The sequence below is a fragment of the Sciurus carolinensis genome, chromosome 14 (genome assembly GCF_902686445.1).
Source record: "Sciurus carolinensis chromosome 14, mSciCar1.2, whole genome shotgun sequence".
In the NCBI taxonomy this organism is placed as follows: Eukaryota; Metazoa; Chordata; class Mammalia; order Rodentia; family Sciuridae; genus Sciurus; species Sciurus carolinensis.
The window spans coordinates 85,149,973-85,175,382 of NC_062226.1; the positions used below are offsets into that span (position 1 = coordinate 85,149,973).

Genomic DNA, 25,410 nt, shown 5'->3' on the forward strand with positions numbered 1-25,410 from the left:
CAATCGCAGACAAATAGCAAATAAGTACATGAATAAAAATAATTTAATTTATTCTACCATTATCTTTTGCCTAAAATGCTGCAACAGCTTCCTAGTTTGCATCCCTGCCTCCAAAACTTATATAGTCATAGTTGTCTTTTTAAAATGCTGATCCCATCACATTACTGTTTATAATCGCCCTGGGACTCTCCACGTCCCTTAAAATGCAAAGTTAATTTTTTTTCATTGTTGTTTGTTTTTAGTTTTTTTTAAAAATAAAACCAGATTGTCATCATATTGCAATATAAAGAGGCATATAATTATTACATGGACCCAAATAAACAGATCAGCATAACAGTCTCTTTCTACTAGCAGATCTAAAAAGGAGAACAATTTATAACTGGAAGCTTGCTTGGTGATCTTGGAATTAGAGCAAGGGCATTTAATTCTGCATTTAAAATGTTCAGTGGCATTAAGCTAAGCTTGCCTGAGGCATCCATCTCCATAATGGGAGAGCCTTCACAAAGGGAATGTAGAACTTGAAGTACTTTGGCCCAGACCTATGTCCCCTGGATGGACACTCTTTTTTCTTTCCTTTATTCACTGCCCAGCTCCAATTCTGATTGACACATTCTTTCTTTGGAAAGGTTAGTGCCTTTAGCCAAGACTTCTCAAGCCCGGGAGCCTTTTACATTCTTTAGAGTGATTTTGCACATCTTTTCTCTGAAACACATTCATTTTATTGTATGGAATTTTATTAGTAATTGAATTTCTTTTAAAAAAGCTATATCTGAACATGATAAGAAATGCAAACAATACAGAATGTCTTGTGAAGTTTCCCTCTTACCATATATTCCAATCCTTTGATCCCTCGGCTTCCCCTCCACTAGCAAATGCTGATTTTAATTTGTGTGCCTCCTTTTAGAAATAGTCTACTTTTATACACAGCACATAGATAGCTTTTTGTTGTTGTTGTTGTGCACAAATAAGAGCATGTTATACCCACTGTTCTACATCTTGGTAGATCTTCATTTAAGGTGCCTATATACTGTTTATACATCAGACTTATTTCCATACACATAGAATGAATAGACTTCTTTGTTTAACCAACTTCTTACTGAACATCCTGGTGTGCAAGTTCTTGTATACCTGCATGATTTTACTTATAGGAAAAGTTCCTAGATTTTGAACTGCAAGGATATTTTTGAGATGTTTGTGATATTGATGGATACTGCCAAGCTGTCTTCAAAGAAGTCAAATAATTTTATTCTCCCACTAAAACTGGGAGAGCTTTCTTTTTTGCAGTGTGGTAAATACTATTCATTACAAAGCCTCTTTGACGTTTATCAATCAGATTCCTGAGAAATAGTATCTCAGTATTTTTATTTTGTAGTTTTATAATTATGATGTAGATTGAAGATATTTTTATGTGTTTGTAAGTCGTCGTATTTCTTTTTAGCAAATCAGGTTGTCATACCACTTAACCATTTTATTTTTCTGTAGGTTTATAATGACCTTAAAAAAGTTGGCTCAGTCTCTTTTAACAGTAGGAACATTTGTCCTTTGCCTTGCATTTTTCATGTCTTCTGATGTCAGTTATAGGTTTTGCTTTCCCTTCTCCCCCCATCCTTCCTCTCTGAATCTCCTCTTCCTCCTCCTCTTCTTCTTGTAAAGCAGACTCCATTCTTTTAAAGTATAACTTAACTATTTCCCTTATTGCTTCTATGTTGTAGATGTGTCTAAAAGTGTTCCCTTCTCTAAGACTATAAAACAAGTTTCTTAAAATTTCTTCTATTGCTTTTACCATTTCATGTTTTTGCACTCAAAGCTTTATTCCATTTTAAAACCTGAGAGGTGGTGTAACAATTTTTTTATTATTTTTCCCAAGGTAATGGATTAGCCAATTAAGTATCTCAAAATCATTTTTTCTTTTCTCTTTCTTCTCTTCTCTTCTCCTTTCTCCCTTCCTCCCTCCCTCCCTCCTTCCTTCCTTCCTTCCTTCTTCCTTCCTTCCCTCCTTCCTTATTTTGGTGCTGAGGATCATAGGTTAGGCAAGCACACTACCACTGAACTATACCCCCAGTTCTTTAAAAAAATATTATTATTATTATTATTATTATTATTATTATTTTGTTGTGCCGAGATAGAACTTAGAACTTCACACATGCAAGGCAAGTGCTCTACCACTGAGATAAACCCCCAGTTCCCAAAATTTAATTTTGAGGCAGGGTCTTACTAAGTTGCCTAGGTTGACCTTGAACTTACAGTCCTCCTGTCTCAGCCTTTAGAGTAGCTGGGACTACAGGTGTCGGCCACTGTACCTGTCTTTTCAAAACCATTAATTATTTAATTGTTCTTTTCCTTTACTAATTTGGTTATATCAGTATTTGGGCTTATTTTGGGATCTCTCTTATTCTATTAATCTATTTATTTACATTCCAGTACTGTTCTTTTCTCTCTGAAAACTTTTCATGATTCTTATTTTTTTTTCTTCTTGAAGTATGAGTCTTATTATCAGTGTTTAAAATTTTCAGGACTATTGCATCATTACTTTTCCATATGAATTTAGGAAACTACTTGCCTAGCTCTCTCCATATTATATTGGTCTTTTAAATTAAGATAGCATTACATTTGTATAGCCAAGGCTCCAACTTAACTAGTCTTATAAGCACTGTGTCCTCAGATTCAAAGCCCTTTCCCCAACCTCATCTTTTTGTCTTTCCCATTCTTCAGTACTGTGATACAGCCACCATGGGCTTTCAGCCCTGAGCTATACTCTCACTTATCTCAAAGGCTTTGTAATGCTATCCCCTCAGCCTGGAACTTTTTGCTTGCCTTCTACCTCTGGCTAATTTCTGCTTGTAGCTTAGGCCTCAGCCATATTGCTCCTTCTGTCTTTAGCACCTGGTCTATGTCCCCTCCACCATGTGCTCTTATAGCAGCCCTGTGTTTCCCATCTGCTGTGCAGGTCACTTTGTATCCTAAGCGCATGCATGTGCACCTGTCTGTACAGATCTTTAGGATATAAACTGCATGAAGGTAGGGACCAAATGAGTCTTGTTTACTGCTCTTTCCTAGGACCTAACACAATGTCCTAGTTTTCCACATCATACACATACACAGGATATTCACACAGAAGCACTCTCCCCACAGTTATATAATAAGTCTATCCTTTAGAATTCCAAATAAGAGTATTTATGAGTTGGTTTCTGGGCCATCAATATGTAAATCTCTAGACTTGACTTTTCTCAAGTCATCAGATTAAAATGTTGATTTTATATAAATAACCACCATAGAATTGAAATGCACAGTGTTGGTTCATGCACAGTAAGAAATCAATCAAATGTGGAAAGGAAAAAAGGCAAAGACTTGATGAGGCAGTCTGCTTGTATATCCAGCAGGAAGGAGGGACAGAGAAGAGATGGGGGATGAGGGCAAACAGATGAAGACAAATGCAGAACAGGCCAGCACAGCAACAGAGATAAATCCAGGGAAAAGAACCATTCTGGGGATATCCGATCTCCAACAAACAAATAGGTCTAATGAGAAAGATTTGTGCCTTTTCTGTCCTGTAATAGCCAATAATGGATAGCCGTGCAGATCAATTGCAGTTTTCCCTGCGACTGCATTTATAGTGCTTCACATAAAAAGCGAAGCTGAAGGGAGATTTCAGATGTGATTTATCCTTCTTATACTATGGATGGTAGAGGCTGTTCATTTTTCTCAAAGAACTGCAAACATCAGGAGTAAAAGGGAGTGTGTGTCGCGACTGGTTTAATGTACCATCTGATAATTACACTCTTGTTCCTTTGCTGTTGAAATGCATTGGACTCATCCGATGAATGTTTCATGGAGCTTCCTTTATATTTATAATAATTAACACTATCAGGCATCTAAAACATTTTGGTAGTTGTTTGCAAAACTGATCATAAAACAACTGATGTAGGAGATTGGAATGCTTTTAAAAATAGAGTGGGGGAATCTATAGGTGAACAGATTGTGTTGAATAATCCAAAGAGATAATCCTCCCTTGAGATCAATAACAACCGTTTATTTATATTTACACAATGCAGTATGTTCATAATAGACATACAAGTGAAAATGATTTAGGTTCCACATGTGTTTTGAAAGTTCAGTTTTTTTGTAGGGGGATACTAGGGATTGAACTCAGGGGTACTCAACCACTGAGCTACATCGTCAGCCCTGTTTTGTATTTTATTTAGAGACAGGGTCTTACTGAGTTGCTTAGCATCTTGCTTTTGCTAAGACTGAGTTTGAACTCACAATCCTCCCAAGCTGCTGGAATTGTAGGCATGCACCATGGTGCCTAGTGAAAATTAAATTTTTAGAAAGGAATGGGTATTATGGAACTGGCATATAGTGTTTAACTGTGATGAGCGAAGTCTTATTATGGGTTGAGTCATGGGTTTCATGGTAATCCTAGGTGATCCTCTGGAATTTAATTTCTTAACTAGTTCATTTATTCTTTCAGGGGATTGTTCTTTCACCAATAAACGTGTCTTCTGGAGTTGATCTCCTCCTTCCTTGAGGATATTATTGAGCCTTTTACTCACCCAGCCTACCCTAGAATCTATTTGATTCCTATTCTCCCATCATTGCATTTTATACACACACACACACACACACAGACACACACACATATATATATATATATATGTATACACATATATATACATATATAGTTAGAGGTGACAGACATTCTGTTGGCAAAGTCAACTTTTCCCATGGATAGCTGAAATGTTAGATAAGAACTGTTTATATGTACTTTATTTGTTTGATTTATTGATTGCTGCATTAATTCATTCATTAGTCAACAAATATATTTTGAGCACATCTTCCCACCTGGCACTTTCCTGGGTTCTGTATAGCAAGACTTCAGTTAACTTCTACTTTTGTGCTTTTTATGCAATTTATTTCAAGGGTAAAAATGTAGGCCCTCCAAGTTGGATCACCTCACCCAATAACTCAGTTTTCCCAATAACTCAAGGGATTGTACATGCAGGCATGTGGATGATCAAAACTGCATATCTGAACTCCATCAATACCACCACAGGTGGAAAACTTGGATCTTGCCTTTATCCCACATCATCATGCCTCAGGTGCACATATCCATGGCATGGTATGTCCTTGGAGGACAGACACAAAGGAAAGTCCTACGTGGGTCCTAGGAGGGGACTCAGGGGTTAGGGGCAGGAAATTCTGGGATCTTGGGTACCTGGTGAAGAAGGGAGGGTGTTCAAAATTCTATTGGTCCTGTGGACTCCTTCCTTGCCTCACATGGAGGAACTTGCTGGAGGAGTACAGAGTGAAGTCCTTCAAAGTGCTTAGACCCATGCCCAGAGCTAAGGGTTCTATGAACCAGTTGAACAGGCCTCTACCTTATCAGTCTGGCTTCTGTGACATGGTAGTTTTGAGCTATCATGTTTCTCTGGATCAGGGTAAGCATATGTTGTGTGCTCTGAGAGTATGCAGTGGGGGTTGCCAGAATGTCCAGATGGCTCCTCCATTGCACTGCCTGGTCCCTCTCTCTAGGGGACTTTAAGCATGGTGGTCTATATTTCCAACACGGGCAGCAAGTGCTAGGTTCCTCCCCAACAGGTTTGTGATATCATCACAGACGAATCCTGGGTAAAGCCTAGACTTTCCACAGCAGATTATGAGATTATTAATCAGTATTAACTGCCCAGTTTTACCTTTCCCTCTTTTCCATATAGATTTTATTATTGCTCCTGAAAGATTTGGTTTTAATATAACATTTCAGAGTCAACTCATTCTGACTGAATATGTTTTTAAAACCAGTACCATGGGTAAACTGTGAAAACTATACCTAAAACTTAACTTTCTTCACTTTTTTTCTGAATTGAAAAATCACTGACAGTGCAGTTGACATGCATAGGTGGATTGACCAATTCATTTTCTGTTCTCCTTGGGAGTTTGTGTAGGTGAGTGATCCCTGTTGTAAGGCAGGATTACTTGATGGATTATGAGCTCCCTTAGGAAGTGTGGGGTAAGTGGCCCCTCCTGCGTTGGATGAGTTACCAAAGTTTTCTGGACTTTTCTGCATCTGGAAAAGGGAAGGAATAAGAAAGCCTTCCTCAGGATGAATTGTGTAGAGGGAAATGAGGGGTGTGGAGGGGGCGGGGGAAGGAAAGATAATAGAATGAGATTAAACATCACTATCCTTTGTCCACGTATGATTACACAAATGGTGTGACTCTACTTATACCACCAGAGAAATGATAGTTGTACCCCATTTGTGTACAATGAATCAAATAATAATAATAATAATAATAAAGAGAGCCTTCCTCTATGCATTTCTTCAAGTTAAATTGAGCTGATGTATGTGAAATGTGTGTAGCGGCATAGGGCACACAATTTGTATTACACAGTTGGTTTTCATTTTGTGTCTGTCCTCAACATGTTTTGAGGGAGAACAGATTCTTTGAGGCTGGGGGAGAAATGAAACGCAAAAGAACCTGCCTTGCACTTGTCGCTGAGCAGGCTCTGTGGTTGAGGACAGGCTTAAAGGGGGTCTGCTCCCTGTGCCTCTGCTGCATGCCCTTTGGCTTGTTTATACGTTACTCCCATCTTGTAGGACCTGGTGTGCTTAGCTGATCAGGATAGTGACCATTTGGATGCTGAGCAATCATGAGTCAGATTTAGCCACTATTATTCGGGTCATAGTCTTTGTTCTGCAATTTTGGTGTGTTCAGTAGTCCTGATCCATTTCATTTGTCAGGTTGTTTACTAGCAGTTCTTCTGCACTCTGAAGGTAATCAGTTTGTACTCCATTTCCCCTTTTAGTTGTGTTTTTCACTCTTTAATTGCAAGGCCTTTAGAAAATATTTTTTTTCTTTTAAAAAATTGTAGAAAAATACACAAAACATAAAATTTGCCATTTTAACCATTTTGAAATGTATAGTTCAGTGGCATTAAGTAGATTCACATGCTGGGCTACTGTCACCACCATCCATCTCCACAGTGCTTTTCATCTTGCAAAACTGAAACTCTGTACACATTAAGCATTGCTTCCTTATGCCAGCTCCCCACAGCCCCTGGCAAACACTCTTCTGCTATCTCTATGGATGTGACTTCTCTAGATACCTCAAAAAATGTTTCTTTTTAAATGATGGCATGTCCCTTGAAATAAAGATTTTTATAAGAGATTTGTTTAGGAATTTTAGATGTATTCACACTTCCTTTCTGCAAAATAACTTTCTTTATTGTGGCCTTCCACAATCACTTATATTTGGGAATCCTTTCCACATTGTTGTAGTTTAACTCCAAAGAAAGTAATCTGTGGCCCTCAATAATGATGGCTAAAGGTTAATATGAGAACTGAAACACTAAAGATAAAACTGGAAGCATCCCTTGTATTATATCCCCTTCCTGACTCCCACTGCCTGTAAATGTTGGCTGAAAAATCATGCCAAAATCAAAACAGACCTTCACAGAGATCCTAAACTTTTACCACTTGAATTGTTCTCCTTTCTTGATGTTATGCCTGATGCTCGTTTTTCTCTGTGTTGTGCTTGATCTATCCTGTAGCTGGAACAGAAATATTAGTTCCAAAATCTCTCTTTGTATGGAATGATTTGGCCTGACTGCAGGCCAAGAGCTTTCAAAACTGTATTCTGTTGTGATCTGTGCTGACTTGAATGCTTCTCAGAATTCTTACAGCTCAGGCTAATCATTGGCAGTTCTTCCTTACGACTCATAAATAGAACATTGGTTTGCCTGAAATAACAGGGAAAGAGGAAAGGCATTTTTAGAAAAAAAAGATAATCTATGTGTTGGATTGGAGTTTTAAGACAGTTTCATTTTTTCATAAGCATTCATTGTGAAATGTAAAAAAAAAAATTAAAAAAAGAGAAATTATAGATGAAATTATTTACTAACTTATTTCTTAAAAACAACCATAAGGTCATTCTATGGAATCAGCATATTATACATAATGACCTTTTAATTTTTATTGAATGAATATTAGAAATGTCATTAGTATATGAATAATTGAAGAGAATCTGTTTATACAATAAGGTTAACAGGGTAAAAATGAAAGGGAATAAGGAATGAAATAGAGACCAGAACTTTAGCTACCCCTAATGGTTGACATAGTTGCTGTAACTGAGCCCAACATTTGTCTTCAGCTTCCTGGCAGTGAAAAGAGAAACTCATTATTAGGAAGGAGAATGCCTACTAATTCCACAGGAACCCAGCTTTGTCTGGCACTATGCACTGAAAGGAATTTCTTTTGCAGGGACAATGAGTGATGCAATGCACGACTTTTATGAAAAATGCAGAAATAGATTTCATTTTCTTCTTCCTGAAAGAGGCAGTGAGGGCTGGGGGAAGTGACAAGGACATTAATTCTGTGAGGAGTCCAAAGTGGTCCCAGAGTTTAACCTTCCAGTACCATAGTTATAAGTGGATTCAGCATAGGATCTTAGGTTCTCATCTCTGCATGTCCTTTTCTGAATGAGGCATCGATGGAAATACATGATACAAGGTTGTCTTTTCTGACCAGAGCCTGGAAAATTTTCATCTCTGTTGCTGGTTAAGGCCAGATCCATTCCCTTTTTCAAACCAGACAAGCAGATGGTAGGGCTGACATCTTTGTACAAAGACCGAGCAACCCGGTCTGGGTGCTCATCCAGGTGGAAGCCACCCTGCTCGAGTATGAGGATGAGCTGCAGAGGTCTCAGCATGCGGATCCAGGCATGTGGGGGAAGCACCTCTGTGACTGCCCAGAACTTGGACAAATGAATGAGACCCCAGAGTTCCACCCCACAGAGCAGCAGAGATGATTTTGGCCTAGAAGCAGTTAGGAGCAGGTGTGACCAGGAGGCTTCCCTGGCCATAGGAAAAGCTCCCTCAGGCTCCTGTGGTGTCTCCAACCCTCCTGAGCCTGCCAGGATGAATTATCTGCAGAGCACACTCTAAGTGACTGAATGAGCTCACGTATGCTTCTGGTGGTTTCTCATTGACTGATGTTGGATTTCACCTGCCCCAAATGTGTATTAAGCCACTTTTTTAACAGTAGTTCACTATTAGGACCAATTTGTCCTAAAGCTCTTAATGGTTAAATCTGGTAAAACCTTGTCATGTTGCTGGTATCGGTAAAGTCTTCCCGTTTGCTGAGGTAGGTTAGTGTGAACTATTAAAAGACCTGAGATCTTATATAAAATATATGATGATGTTAAGTAAATTATTTGAAACCAAAAAATTGTCATCAGAACATCCATCTTTTTCTTCTCCTGGGATTATATTTATCACCATATCAGCTATGGAATTCTACTTGGCTATGTCTCTGTCTGGTTTTGTTCCTTTTCAACCGCAGAGGAACAGATAGCAGTCACTTTTTTTTTTAAGTGAATTTTTTTTTTTTTTTTTTTTTTTGTAGTTTCTGCGTCATTTTATTTGATGATACTCATGTTAGGGATCTCTATACATCTCTTATCACTGTAGGAGAATAGTTGGAGCTTGAAGTCTCAAAGGAAATTACAAGCAAGAATTAAATCAGGTGTCATAAAATCTTTCCACAAGCCAGTGAAATAGCCAAGACCAATGAGGATGTGACCAGCTGAAAATGTGCTCCTCTGGGAGCAGTGCTATTGAGCTCCCATGGATAGTTGCCAGGAAAAAAAATGTTGGTTCAGTGTAGTAGATTTTTTTTTAAAAGAGAACATGAAAATCCAAAAATTTTAAATGTGAAAAATTTCCAATTTTAAAATGTTAGCAAATAACATAAGAAAAGCTTGCTGTGTTGACTATATCTGGACCATGTGCTACTTGTTATGACTTTTGGGTACTCTGGTTATAAGATCTACCCATCACACTGTTTGTGAACTTGGATCCAATCTGCATGGGAGACAGTGCTAATCAACCAAATTAGACTTATATTGTCCTGATGGAGAATGAGGCGTTTTATGAAGATCTTGAGTATTTTTTCATAATTAATTTTTCTGATCATTAGTGGTGTTCCTTGCTGAAACTCTCCTTGTTAGTAGAGACAGATAAGAATGATACACTATATATTGTCAGAGAAAAATAGAGAGTGTAAGATTTTTCTTCATAATATTTTGGGGAATTTTTCTTATAATTTGTATACCAAAGAGAAATGTTGATGTTATCAAGTTCAGATTTCCTGTTCCATAGATGTGGGCACTGAAAGCCCAGTGAGATTAGGTTTGCAATCTAGTTAGTAACTTGATAGAGGCTTGAACATCATCTTCTGCTCCTTTTAAAAAACAGCTATCCATCAGAGTCTTCAGATGTAGACCAATTTTCTTGTTTTTGCAACAAGCCCATGAGGCAGTTCCTATTATTATCCCATTATACAAACAAAGCAATTGAGGCACAGGGCCTTGCTCCAGGTCATATGGCTAGTAAGAGTGGAGACTAGTTCTCCCTCATACGGTATCACTTATTCTCCAGGCTTTTGAATTCTTAAATGCCCGGGGCATTTGTACTGTTCTAGGAAGCTTCAGTTCTCAGAGTTTGGCATTGTGTAAAATTCTGGAGATTTCTTTTTTTCCTATTATAACTGTAGATAATTTACAGGAGGTCATCATAAAAAGTGTCATAGCTCCTTTTCATTAACAGTTTTTCGGCTGTGATTATTTGTGAATATCCATTATGCAGAAATTCTGGAAATGATTCCTTACTGAAGGTGCTAGATTTAGAAGCCCATAGTCTTAGCAATCTGGTAGAGAGCTCAGACTTCAGAGGCAAATTAATCTAGACATGAATCCTGATTTGGCAGGGATGTGACTTTGGGGAAGTGATCTGGCATGGCCCAAAAAAATGGAAGCAATCATAGCACTGTCTTGGTAGCATTTTTATGTTATAACACAATCCCTGGGTGGCCCTGGGCCTGGCATCCAGTTAGCACTGCACAAAACACATGCTTCTATTGCTACTTCTAAGTTCCTGGTCAAAACAAAACTGGAAGTACAGGTGTTTAATAGTGTTCACTAGTAGGTCACTCAAATTCATCATTTGAACAAGTTTATTTGGTATTTGTGTTAGTCACTTTTCTATTGCTGTAACCAAAATACCCAACAAGAACAACTTAGAGGGAAAAAACTTTATTTTGGCGCAGTTTCAGAGATTCATTGTGTGGTTAACCAACTCCATTACTCTGGGCCTGAGGTAAGGCAGAGCATCATGATGGTGGATGGATGTAGTGGTGGAAAACTGCTCAGCTCAGGCAACCAGGAAGGAGATAGAAATAGAGATAGATAGATAGAGGGGGGGGGCTGGGAGTGGGGGAGAGAACAGGCAAGGGAGGCTCCAGGGATAAAATATAAACCCAAAAGGCACATGCCCAGTGACCTAACTTCCTCCATCCATATCCCACCTGCCTACAGTTGCCACCCAGTTGTTTATTCAAATTATAGATCCATCAAATAGATTAATCCACTGATTAGGTTACAGGTCTCATAATCCATTATCATTTCACCCCTGAGCATACCTGCATCAACATGGGAGATTTTTCGGAATACCTCACATCCAAACTATAATAGTACACTTTACGTTTATGCCCCACAGATACTGCATCGTTTCTCACTTCGTTGTTATTTTTTGAGAAACTGAAGTTGCCTATATGTGGACTTAGGGAACAAAGGGATTTCTAAAAAAATGGATTTTTGTATTCTCTATGAAGGAAATTTTAGGGAAGAGAGAATCCTATCACAGTTGAAGTGCTTTAGCCCATGGCTCTAAGCTTGTGGGCATATCACAATCACTCATTGCATTTGAGTTGTGTCTACTTACATCAAATCTCTCTCTGTATTTGGTGGTGGGCTGGGGGTGACTGAGATAGCAGAAAGTAATTATATTTTGAATAGTTACTGTTTGCAATATTCACAGATGTTTCCATTTCATTTTGATGTATTTCCAAAGTACAGTTAGGTAATAAAGTCAAAACTAAAGGGAAATTTTACTTTTGGGTAATATTGCCGTACCTGAAGAAAAGATATATTGGAAACCATTCTTTGTTGCTTGGGAAGATTATGTAGAGGAATTATTTGATAGCTTGTTAAAGCAAATGTGAAATCTCTTAAAATGTATTGAGGACCCTTTCCAGGAAACCTGTAATTCAGAAATGTTTCTGAGAATTTTTTCTAAAATTATCTTCTTTTCTTTTCCAAAAAGTCATCTTTTTGGAAGGAGAGGAAATTCTTTACCCTCAGGGAAATGTTTTAGTAAAGGTCTCCAGTGTCAAGTTGAGAATGGAGCTTTGGTGACAATACAAAAGAAGAGGTGGGGTAGACTTTGCTTATGTTCAGATTCTTTATCTGTCAACTTTCAAGGCTTGATACCTATACCTTTTCCCCATTTAAGCCTTCACTGACCTGTCCAGTCATGTGTGTGTCTATCTATATGATTATTTCAATCATACTTTGTAGTTCCTTCCATTTTACCCACACAGTACAGATGCTTGCATCTCTGTTAGGAACCTTTTCTTCTTTGTCTCATCCAACTCTGTAGAAAGAGCATTGTTTCCCTGACAGCACCCATTGTTCTTCAGGATCCAGAGCCACTGAACCTGAAGATCTCTGGAGTCCATTTCTAATATTACATTCTCAAGACTGACAGATTCCAAGACAAATAATTGCCCATCTGCCAAAAGCAATTAGTTTTTTTTTTTTTTTTTCTGAGATACTGAAGATTGAACTCAGGGGCACTCTGCCACTGAGCCACATCCACAGCCCTATTTTGTACTATTTTGTATTTAATTTAGAGACAGGGTCTCACTGAGTTGCTTAGTGCCTTGCTTTTACTGAGGCTGGCTTTGATCTTGCCATCCTCTTTCCTCAGTCTCCTGAGCCACTAGTATTACAGGCATGTGCTACCATGCCAGATTGCAGTTATTTTTTAGCATTAAAAAAAGAAGTAGTTGGTTTGAATCTGTTGTATTCATGTAATCTAAATTCACTTTTAGTTTGGACAAGTTTTGCTTTCCAAATTGGTTCTCCATCTTCCTCTGGTATTGCATTTACTTTGTTTCCTTGTTTTCAACATAATAAATGAAGTTATATGATCACAATTTTCATTTAGTATTATTGTGTATCTTTCATGCATGTCTAGTATGTTTGGTTTTCCCTGGTGGAGTTATGTAATAAAAACTTCAGGTAGAGGATTAATGCATCTATGAGTGCAGACATTTATGGACACTGGCTTTGCTGAGAACTGAAGATGTTGTGAAACAAATTGGACCCTTACATTTGAGAAGTAAACAGTTCAGCTTGGGTGTTAGACAGATTAATAGAAAAGTAAAATTGTGGATACAAAGAGCACCTCCCTTCCCTCTAATTCTTAATTACAAGTTTAAGAAATACTAAAAATGCTAAAAAAAATGCTTGCCAACTCATGGAATAAAAATGTTCTGATTGGAAAAAGCTTTGGTGTCAGCTACCAATCACTCAAGCAGTATTTTAGTGGAGTCTCAGCATAGATTTGGGTGAGCACATTGAGATATCCCTAGCATATGAGCACATTGAGATAGCCCTACTTTTAGAACTGTAGATAATAGTTTGGGGGTATAGTAAAGACATGGGGGAAAAGGCAGTAAAAACAACTTTCATGATATGAAGTTCTTGCCAAAGTCCAATATCTGGACTTGAGGAAGGAGGGAGGCATGTTTGGATAACACAGGATGTTGGAGACCAACGGTAATTCCTAAAAACTTGCCAATGGGTAGGGGAAGGGTCAGAGGTCCTGGGGGATTCAAAGAGGTATGTGAGAGAAATTCTTCAGGGTTATTAAATTTAAAGAATCCCAATCTACCAAGTCTTTCTGTCATGATTTAAATGGTTCTAATTGCCGTAAAGAAAATGAAGTCAAACTCTACAGGTTAGAGGATGGTAACCTTCTGTGGGATTCCTCTGGAGTGAGCACAGGGCAGAGAAACTGTGCATGAAAACCCCTAGGGCTTAAGTTTTCTAGAACCCTGGGCAAAGTCAGAGAAGTCAGAGGTTGACATGGAAAGAAAGCTTCTGACATGGGTCCCGGTCAAAATGCCAGACTTTCCCACTGCTTCCTTGGGAAAGTGAATCCTTTTTGGACTTCCGTTTTATTAAGCAGAGCCCTCAGAGTTCCTCAGCACTGTGACAGGAGTGATGGGGAATGGTTTTCTGGGAGAAAATGTGCTGATGAACCTTTGGCTGAGATGAGAGAGCCAGAAAGGCCTGGTGTTACCAGGATCCCCTGGAGGCAGGTGGAAATCACCAGGAGGGGGCAGTGCAGCATACACCTTCCTCTTCTGTTTCTGCCCAGACGCTCGGGGGCGGAGGCAGGAGGCTGTTTTGTTAGTCTTGTGAGTGGTCTGCAGAAGCAGGAACCGAAAGCAGGTGTGTTGGTCCACTTGGGTGCAGCTTTCCTGCATCATTTCGCTTGTATGCCTGTTTCCATTTCTCCTTATTTTGCCCCCCACCTTCCTCTCTCCTTTCTTTCTCTCTTACTCCCCTTTCCTCCCTCCTCTCTTGCCTTCCTTCCTTTTTTACTTCATGAATTAAAAAATATTCAAAAAAGCATGATACAACTTCATGTACTTTATATTCAGAAATGAAGCTTTAACACTTTGTTTTTCCTCTTGCAAATCTTTTCTAATAAAAGAAATAGGCTAACAATAAGTTGTTGAAAGTTTTAAGTTTCTTATCCCGTACCAGTTCTCTTTTCCCAAGGTAAACTCTCTCCTGCAATCACCTTTCATCCTTTACACATACTTAATTATGTGGTATTGCTTTTATATATTTTTAAACTTTCAAATAAATTGTTTCATGTTGTATGTGTATATTGGTATGCAATTTTGCTTATTTTTGCTCTCACTTAACATGGAGATCTCTTTCTACTCATAAAATAGATTTGAATGAATTTGATTTATATATTTACTGTACCTTATTTTTTAAAATTTTGTTTCTGGGTGGATGGATCCGTGGGTTGTTTCTGGCTTTTGATTGGTCTGTTGACTGTCTTAAAGTGAATATTCTTCCATCTGTCCCCTTGTGTTCATGTGTGAGAATTTCTTTCTGGGAATAATTAGAAGTGAAAATTCTGGGCCAGAAAGGGTTCCGCTCTATAATTTTCCAGGATAGTGATAAGTGCTCTTCAAAGTGGTTAAACCCATTTACACTGCCTGCAACAATGTAAGAGACACTTCCGGCTTTATAGGTTTATATTGTCAGATGTTAAACACTTTGTCACTGCAGGGGCAGAGGAATGGAATGTCATTATTTTCATTTACATTTCAGAATTCTTGTAAGATGAGCAGCTTTTCACATGTTTCTTGGCCATTAAGGTTTTCTCTGTGGATGACCTGTTACTAACTTCACTTGCTTCCTTTCTAACCTTAGAATTCCTTACTTAGTAGTGGCTAAGGACAGTTTCTTAGTGGCAGATTTCATGAGTGATTTATAGCTAGCAGCTAGACTGGACATCTCTACAGATGGTAACTTACGGGGGGCATCCTTGGAATTTACTGTTGAAGGAGCACTTGCCAATCTTTACTTCCAACTCTTCTCTTGGTGTTTCCATTTTGCTAGGAAAAAAAATTTACCTAGGGCATTACTTCTTCCCCAGTAGAAGACCATTTTTCATAATTTTCCATAATTTCACATAGTTCTTTTGATGACTTTCAACAAAAACTCCCATCTGGCCTTAGATCCAAGAAGAGTTGTGCTTTGCTTAAAGTCTGGCTTATTTTCCTCTCCATGAATATTGTGAATTTATAAAAATTTATTCTCCCCTTTTCTTGAGTTTTTGTGACTAAAAAGCTTAGAATTAAAAATCTGGCCCTTTCCTAATAAGCTTATATATTTTAACACCTAACTCCTGGACCCAGTGGTGTCTCTGCTCCTGTTTTTCTATCCTCTATGTCTGTTTGTTAGCTCATTATATTTTACTGAATACAGCTGAGAATTTTATAAATTAAATATATAGTTGAATAAAATAAAGGGCATAAATAATGAAAAAAATTAAAGACAAATGCTTTGTATCATAGTGTTGGTTAGGTACCTATTGAGTGTTAGGGACTTGTCAAAAGCATGGTGGATACAATGATGATCCAGGTAAAGACAGATGCAAGACTCTTATGTGACTTCAGAACAATGACAGGCACCAAGCCAACTCTACTGCAAGGAGAGGGTAGGTTTATCTGGTGGTGACAGTGGCCCTAAAGGAAACCTTGCCTACTTATTCTACCTCTTCTGCTGCCTGTGACTTGAAAAAAGTGTTAAAATTATTTATGACTTTTTGGAATTCAGTGCTTATTATGAGATAATTTAGAAAAGTGAGATCACTGTGGTCTCTATTGAAAATATTAGTGCAATGAGAGTCTTGGAAAAATGTCTCTAAAGTGTGATGATTTTGAAACACTTCATAAAAACTGAATGTTGTAAAGTGAGTGTTTAACTGAAGTTTTGAAATATTTTCTTCTTCTGTATCTGGTGAAGGAAAGAAGGAAATTGCCTGTTATTTACCTTACTGACTTCCTTCTTGCACATTTATGACATGACAGACGTGTTGAGTGTCAGGGAAAAAGGAAGATGCCCTTCTGTCTTAGAGGCTGCTTTTTGATGTGATGAGACAGTGTTTGTGTGGATCCTTTTAAGTTATTTCTCTTTGGTGTAGTTTATACCCTCAGAGAATTTGCCTGTTTTTACTTTTTTATATTTGCCACAATGCTTGATGTACATCTTGTCATCCTTTTCTTCCCTCACTAGGCAGAAGGGACTTATAGATGCTGTGTATTCTCTATCATTGTTTACTGTTTTCATTTTAACTCGTTAACAGCGGACATGTGTTTGTTTTCAGTGTCTTAATTGAAATATGTATCTTAAATATTTTCAGATAACTTCCAGCAGTACTTTTGTAACTCCAAGGGTTGTATGTCTGCCCACCTGTTCATCCATTCATCCAGTCTTCCACCCATTGACCCATCGACCCACTCACCCATCTGTCCAACTTCTACCTTCCTTCCTCCTATCCACATCCATCCATCCATCCTTTGAGTACTTACCTTGTGTAAAGAACTAATCTAGGTACTGTGGTGCATGTTAAGAATTATAAAATAGTTCTATCTTCAAACACAGTGTGATCTAAGAAAAGTAAATAGAGACACATAATTAAATAACTGTAGTACAAGCTAGAATATAGCAATTCCAGGATGGTAGGGTTTTATTATACTGGGAATTGAACCCAGAAACTGAGTCACATTCCCAACCCCTTTTTGTATTTTATTCAGAGACAGGGTCTTACTGAGTTGCTTAGGGCCTCACTATGTTGCTGAGGATGGATTTGAACTTGTGATCCTCCTGCCTCAGCTTTCTGAGTCGCTAGGATTATAGGTGTGCGCCACTGCACCTGGCTCAGGGTGGTAGTTCCTACTACCAGGGACTTTATTAGTTGCAAGTGATGTAAATCCAGATCACATTTTAGGTTATGATATCTACCTTTAGATAGCTGGATCTGAAGGCTCAAGTAGTATTTCAGAATTCTGTCTCTCTTTAGCTCTCTTTCCTTATACATGGTGGCTTCATTCTTGGACAGTCTCCTTCCTTGTGGCAGAAAATTACCCTAGAAACCCCAGACCTGTGTCATTCTTGAATCTAATTGTGGTCTCATGAACACCTCTAAGCCAGTCATCATGGCTGAGGGGATAGAGTTCACTATCAGCCAGAGTCATTAGTCTCCTATATTTGAGTGTTTGGAGCCTATGGAGGTGATATGGATTCCTAAGGGCCATTCCAGGTTTATGTGGTTCGGCAAAGGAAAAATTGGTGGTGTGACTGACAAGGGCAGAAGGAGAGGAGGCTGGGCCAGGATAAACAGGTGGGGAAAAGGGGAGGGAGGGAAGTGGGGAGGGGAAATGCATGTTGGTATTTCAGGAGGTAAAAGGAGGAAGTGACTGTTTCTTGGAATGTTAAGAAAAATATGACTTTTCCTTGAATGTGAGGAAACCAGCGTCCCTGTGGCTGTCATCATGAGTGTGAAACCCATGTGAGGGGTGGTAGATGCATTTTTCAAGGAATTTTCATCTCTGTACACTAGTGATACCCTGGAAAGGAAGGAAAAAGTGATGACAAGGAAAAAATGAAATATGTTGAACTGGTCACTGACCATGAAACCTGGCCAGTCATAGTTTCTTCTCAACCAAACTCTCCATTTTGCTGTCCTTGATGTATTAAATATCTCTATTATTTGTCTATCTTTCTATCTATCTATCTTTCTATCTACCTATCTATCATCTATCTATCTATCTATCTATCTATCTATCTATCTATCTATCTATCTAATGCTAGGGTAGGTACAGAGAGATCACCTTGGGTACCTTGGTGAGGTTGGATGAAAGTCATGCATTCTTTCTTGTTATTTTCTACATTTGGACTCACTGATATTTCTTCTCCTCTTTGTTGCAGTTTTATTGCAAATCAGAAAAGGTTAGAAATAATCAATGAAGATGATGTTGAAGCTTACGTGGGACTGAAAAACCTGTGAGTACTCAGGACTTGTGTACATTATCTCAGAGATTTTTCTTGTACTCCACTATGGTCAGTCAGGCATTTGCTGATTAGTTCTAATATGCCTGCAATTGTGTGTTTTCATAGGACAATTGTGGATTCCGGATTAAAATTTGTGGCTTATAAAGCATTTCTGAAAAACAGCAACCTGCAGCACATGTAAGTAGATATTGATTCTTTTGCTTCCCAGGACCCAATTTATTCAGTATTTTCCTCTTCTGTTTATTTTCCTTCTTTTCCAACCTTACACCTCCTTTTTTAAAAAGTTAGTGTAGCTGTGATAATAGCTTAGAAACATTAGCTTTGATTTTGTTTGATTTCTGAATGGCTTCAGAGGGGTACTTAGAACAGCCTGTTTATTCCCTTTCATGAATTCCTGGGCCATTTCCATCTTGGACAGAGCAATAGGCCAACAGCAAGGAGTCTGATGTGAAAGCTATGTCCTTGTACAGAGTCCTTGTTTCTTTTCCTTGGAATCAAGACATGCTCCCTGGAAGACATCAAACTGGTGGAACTGAAAGAAGCTGATGTGGCTTTGGCCTTTTTTAGGGAACTAAAAAGTACTAATGCTTCCCCCACTTCAACAATAGGTCCTTTTTTGAACCTTCATTTTCTCAGTACTATCTGTTGTGTATTGGTATAAGTAGAGAAAAAAAAATCAATCATGGGACGTGCAAAAGATTCAGACATTTATTAACAGTAGGAAATGCTTCCCCTGAATTGTGGGTGCTATGTCATCTGAAGTCAAATGGAACTATGGAAAATCAGTTATTATATTGTTTGCTACTAAATCTTCTAGATAGCATTGAAGGCAATAAAGTGTGGCCTTCCTGAGAAGTTTTTTCATTAAATGGGCCACTCACATGAAGAATGTATATGCATTCCTAAATTCGGACGGTGCCCTCATTCCCTGAGTTTCCAGTGGGAGCTTCTACCAGCAGATTGCTGCGTGTATTCACTGGTTCTGTTTTGTGAACCAAGGCCCCTGTGCAGTGATACTTTATATGTTTCATAGTCTACAGTGTGTCTGTAGGGTTCTCATTCATGTTATCTCACTTGGTGTTTTTTTTTCTTTTTTTTCCTGGGAATTGAACCCAGGGCCTTGTGCATGCTAGGCAAGCACTCTACCAACTGAGCCATATCCCCAGCCCCAGGAGGCTCTTTTAAAAATTTCCATTTCATAGGCAAGATCAGTCTGAGGAGGTTCTAGGACTTTCCCAGGTGGCAGAATTATGACTTGAGGGCTAACTCTTCTCCTTGTTCTTATGATAAAAAAGTACAGAAAATAAAATTTGTGCCATCCATTAGAGAATCAGCTCTCCTCATAGCATTTGTCCTCTTTCTATTCTTGGGAAGAACAGTTCCCTGACTGATTTCCATGCCAGTTATAAAAGAAATTCTCACAGAGCAGATTGCCTGGATACTCTGGAGATTTGTTGATATCATGGAAAAATCTTAATTTCCTAAAGCCCATATCATGATTTCCTATTTTATAGGTGGTAATAATGGTGAAGTCACTTTAAAAATAGTCTGGGCAGTTAAGATATAAAACATTCTGCACAAACATATTACAACTCTAAGGAACTTTATTAAGACATTTCATTTAAATGCTTTTTGGCTTCATTTCTAGTCAGTTTGCCGGTACAAATCTGATGTCTGCGTAGGCCTTGGTAGCATAAACAAGAGAGAAGTTGGATAGAAGGAAAAGGCAAAATGCTCTAATGCAATCACTTTAATGTAATTAATGACCTCAGTGGTTAAGTTCTGGTATTTTCATTACAGCTGACCTTAGACCCAAATTACTCAACAACCACATTTTACTGGCTGTTTTATCACACCATCTAATGTTGTGATTTAAACAGTGGGCTCTGGTTACTTGTAGTTTATTAATAGACCTTGTGTATTGTTTTCATGTTGCAATATGGTAGAATAATTTTAATGCTCGTTCTAGGTACAATACACAGCTTATATAGTGGTATCATTTGAAAATAAGAAACTACAAAGATTGTATATGTCTTCTATAGTTTCCTTAATGACAATTGAGAAACCAATCATTGATGGAAGTGCAGATGCTCTTCTGATATTTGTAGTTATTGTCAGGTAGTAAGATGGAGTGAGATTAGGGGGGTTTGGGGGCAGTTATGAAGAAGTGATGAGATGTCAGTAAGCTTCATATATTCACACTCTGAAAGAGGATCTTATTCACCAAAATATGAAATTAAACCGAGTCATTTGCTTTTGAGTGTGGCAGGGAGGGAGGAGTCAGGTCAGATAACTGCCTGTCTGAACCTGAGTCCCAACCTCTGCTTATGACTGAGGACTCTGGGAACTCCTTCTTCCCTGATTTAAATTACTCTTTTACCTCAGTTATCAACACAGTGGGTTGCAGGGAGCTAATAAAGAGAAGTGCATTAAAAGTTTTTTTTCTCAATTTGTGGGATATACTGATTATTTCTCTGAGTCTCCCTGACAATATAAAAATGTGTCCAAGATCAGTCTATTTTACTGTGGGTTTTAGGAAATTTCCATTTGAATCTTCTCCTTCACTTTCACCACTTCTGTCCCTGCCCTGTCCATTCTAGTATCGTGTGGTGACTGTTCAGAGCCCCAGTAACTGGTCACTGAGCATATTTCTTCGTTCCTTTCATTCCTGCTTAGCCCCTAAGAATCAATCCAAGCATTGTGAGAAAAGCTAGTATTTGTATTTTCCAAGGGGCTTTGCAGAGGTGCTAATTAGCTCCTTAGCGAAGTTCTATAATCAAACAGTAAGAGAATTGTTGATTTTTTTTTCTTTCCTTCTTCCACTTTTTTGGCTTTTGGCCCCAATAATAAGTATGGTTCATAAAACTCATCTTGTTCTTTGGCCCATAACCCGGCTCTGCACTGTGTGCTGGCAGCCTGATACAGGCATCTGCTCCCAGTGTGGGAGGTTTAGTAGCTAACAGAGAGAACCTGTATAATAATTATTATTATTATTTCTCCTTCTCCTCCTCCTCCTCCTCCTCCTCCTCCTCCTCCTCCTCCTCCTTCTTCTCCTTCTCCTTCTCCTTCTCCTCCTTCTTCTTCTTCTTCTCACTTCTCTCTTCTCTTCTCTTCTTCTCTTCTTTTTTTTTGGTGGAAAGAGCAGAGCATTTTGTGATTTTTTTTTTCCTTTCAGATAAAAGCATTTGTGCCTTATAGACTGTGGGAAAGACAGGCTGTTTGACTTTTCAATGTAATATACTCCAATGAAACCCATTCTTAATTCACATACGAAAAGAAAAGATTTATGTGGGCACATTTTACAACTTCATGTGGGTGAACACTTTACACTCTGTGTACAGAGAGAAGATGTAAGTGTAGAAGGAAGGAGGGTGTCCCGGTGTAGAGAAGGGGTTTGGATGGTTAGAGATCTTAATGGAGAATTCCACGATGAATGGACCTACACAGCGTTGAATTATGAGCCACCAACAAGGCATGTTCTTTATTCATTGACCACCTAGCTGTAGCTCATGCATTACCACCTGGGCTTTAATCCCTCTTTAAAGATGGATGGTCAGATATACCAGGACACTTCCACCCAGGATTTCATCAGGCTGACACAACAGACTGGCCTCAGGTAAGGGGCTAGGACTACAGTCACCCTCAGATCTCACGTTTCATCTGATGCTAAGCCCAACCCTTGCCTTCTTCAAGACGATTTTGAAAGCCTCATGGTTTCTTCTGTTTGGTTCAGGTCTTAGCTTTTTTTTTTTTTTTTTTTAATAAAAGTTGATGTTTGCTTTACATTGATTTTACTTAATAAACATATGTCTAGAGACCCAAGAATTGGACACACTTTAAATAACTTCTAGCAGTAAACAGATTTTTACAGAGTGAACCAGTTGCCAGGATTATGACTGGGAAATTCCCTCCACAGTCTCATGGCACTGATTTTTGGAAACTCCCATTCATTGAATAAAATGACGTATTTGGAACATGCCAAGAAATTCATTATTATTTATTTTAACTACATATCTTTCATTGTCTGTTTGATCTAAATCTGAATTTGGTTATGTTGCTGGACTAGTTGAAGATGAAATCTGATGTATTCCTTATTTTCTGATTTTTCCTTGTTCTCATTATGAAATTATTCACTTGTCTAGGTCATATATAAATAATCTCAGCAGAATTTATCAATCAGAAGGTGTGTTCTTTTCCTAAAGACATATGAAATTTGTTAACATCTATTCAGAGTTTTGTGTGTCATGTAACCTCAAAATATTCGTGGTACTGTTTAGTTTTAAAGCATCTTTACCCCCTAGTGACCTTACAGTTTTAAATCTTATTTTATTTTACATAATTTCCTATTAATTTCTCAAGATGTCAGGTTCTCTACAAGGTATAAACTTGACTCTGAATAAACATATGAAAAATAAACTTTTGGGTAAAAAAAAAGAGATTGAAAGCAGAAAATATATACTCCTCTTCTTCCCAATAAGTTAGAACTGTAGGAGGAGCAGGGTAAAAACAGAGCTATCACTCCAAGTGAGAGAGATGATTGGGTCTAAGTAAGACATGTACCAAGATCAAATAAAATTATATTTTGAAAACAAAATCTCTATTTGAATACATTGTTTCTAAGATGTAGCATTTTAAACTCACATTTAATGTTTTTGATTCCTTTCAGCAATTTTACCCGAAATAAACTGACGAGTTTGTCTAGGAAACATTTCCGTCACCTTGACTTGTCTGAGCTGTAAGTAATGATTGTGTGGCATTTGGGGAAAATTTTTCAAAGAAAGGGATGTTGCAAGACTACGTTTATATCAAAATTCTTGAAAAATGTTTTCTCAAGTTTTGGCCTCGTTCTTTTATTCCCTTTGAAAACACAATTAAGTCATTAAAAATAAAAATCTTAATAGTAATGCATCATTTATGAAGAGCTTGAATGTTATTTTTCCAAAATATTTTCTAACAGAGGGAAAAAGAGAAAATAACAGGAGGTTTTGCATTAAAATGACTTTTTACATCACATAGCATATTTGGTTCTTATTATAGGCAGGCCCTAAAGTAAAGCAAACTCATCAAAGAGGAAATGACATTGGGCAAAACTCTCTCAGCTTCTGTCCTTTAGTGCCAGCTCAGGGGTAAGGAAGGTTGGAGGAGAGGGTGTCCTCCCTCACCACCCATCATTGTGAGATTTTCTTCTAGGTCTGACACTGCATTCAGTATTTATCCTCATGTCCCAATTTCCTCTGCAGAAAAATGATAGGAGAAACATTGAAATGTGTTGATGACTAACGACCAGCATTTCAAGTGTGCTCAATGCTTGGTGTTATCAGCGTGAAGCAACCGTGAACTGCTGCCATTACTGTGGGTTAGATGTTCCAAAGGGCCCCGAGGCACAGGCTTTGTGTAGCACATGTGGGCCTGGAAGGACAAGGCCTGTGAAGGTTGGGAAGTGGCTTTTGCTTAAATTGTGCATTGCCTGAAACATGACATCTTTTTATGGGAATCCATCTCTACTTGTGGGGAAATTGTGCAGATTGGAAGTTGTCACTAGAAGAGAGACAGTGTTAATAGATAGGAATGGGGGCTACATGGTGAAAGTCAATTGACAATTATTTGGAATAAATTGGATTCAGGGAGTTGAAGCCCTAGCATTTCTTTTTTAAAGACAATTTTAATTGGCACATCATAATTTTACCTATTTTTAGAGTACAAATTATTTATTGATACATGTATACAATATGCAATGATCAGGATAATAAACACATCCATCATTTCAAATATTTATCAATTCTTTGTGTTAGGAGCATTCAAAATCCTTTCTTGCAGTTATATTGACATACAAATGATCATTGACTATAATCTCCCCACTGTGCTATAAAACAGTAGAACTTATCCTTCCATCTAGCTTTATTTTTGTACCCAGTTACCAACCTGTTTCTATTACCCGCTTCCTATTATCCTCCCCAGTCTCTGGTAAGCCTTATTCTATACTCTTCTTCTATGAGATAACCTTTTCTTTTTTCTTTTCCACGTTTTTTATTAGAGCATTATAGTTGTACATACGGTGGGATATATTGCTACATATTGTACACGCATACAATATAACTATAATTTTGCCAATATCACTCCCCAGTACTTAAAGTCAACTTTAAGCTTCCACATGTGAATAAGAACTTGGGATATTTGTCAATCTGTGCTTTCTGAGTTTTTCACACAGGAATAGACATGTAAATTAAAGGAAGAGACAAGATCTAGTAGTGTGAAAATGTCAGGTACCTCTGCATAAAATTTTCTGGATGGATTAAAAATTAGAGTTTTGCTTTCAAATTCTTGTCTCAATATTCTCCCTGCAGCAAATTCAATCAATTCATTCAGCACATGTTCACTATGCACTTGTTACATATCAGAATGACTAGGCCATGGGGCTATAAGGAGAAAAGTTTCTGTGTCAAGCATTCTCTTCTCCAGGGGGAGAAGTAGAAACCCAAACAGATCAGTGTAACATGCTGTAAAAATCATTGTGAAAGGAATTTGCACAGCGATCTGGGAAGAAGGAACCGGCCGTCTGCCAGTGTTGTGTGGTCATATGAACATCGCTCTATTTATAATTAAAGCATCCCTTCGCTTCTTTATCCCTTCTGCTGATTTAATTACACACTCTTTTTAGAAAGACTTTAGTTTTTCAACTACTCAGAACTCTAGGAAACATCTTGGATTACTGGGGTTTAAACCGACTGTGGGTCTCTTCTGCATTTTATTCCATATCTCATAATGTCAAATCCTATTTTGGTGTTTGAGGGATACTTGGAAGCGATGAAGCAGACACAAATTAAGCCAGTCTACCATGACCACATTTTCCCCAAAGAAACTCCCAGAAAAGTCTCCAGAGATCCCTGAGATTCTTAGAACCCAACCA

The 25,410-nt window shown here is 38.1% G+C and overlaps 1 protein-coding gene across 6 annotated transcripts in view; it reads left to right on the forward strand.

Moving 5' to 3' along the window:
- Positions 1 to 25,410, forward strand: part of Ntrk2 (neurotrophic receptor tyrosine kinase 2) — a 349,269-nt gene that overhangs the window by 12,991 nt on the left and 310,868 nt on the right. For all 6 annotated transcript variants that reach the window (XM_047524198.1, XM_047524200.1, XM_047524202.1 and 3 more), the window contains 3 exons: positions 18,420 to 18,494; positions 18,609 to 18,680; positions 23,170 to 23,238. In XM_047524198.1, the coding sequence (XP_047380154.1) occupies positions 18,420 to 18,494; positions 18,609 to 18,680; positions 23,170 to 23,238 (216 nt within the window). The remainder of the gene's footprint in view (positions 1 to 18,419; positions 18,495 to 18,608; positions 18,681 to 23,169; positions 23,239 to 25,410) is intronic.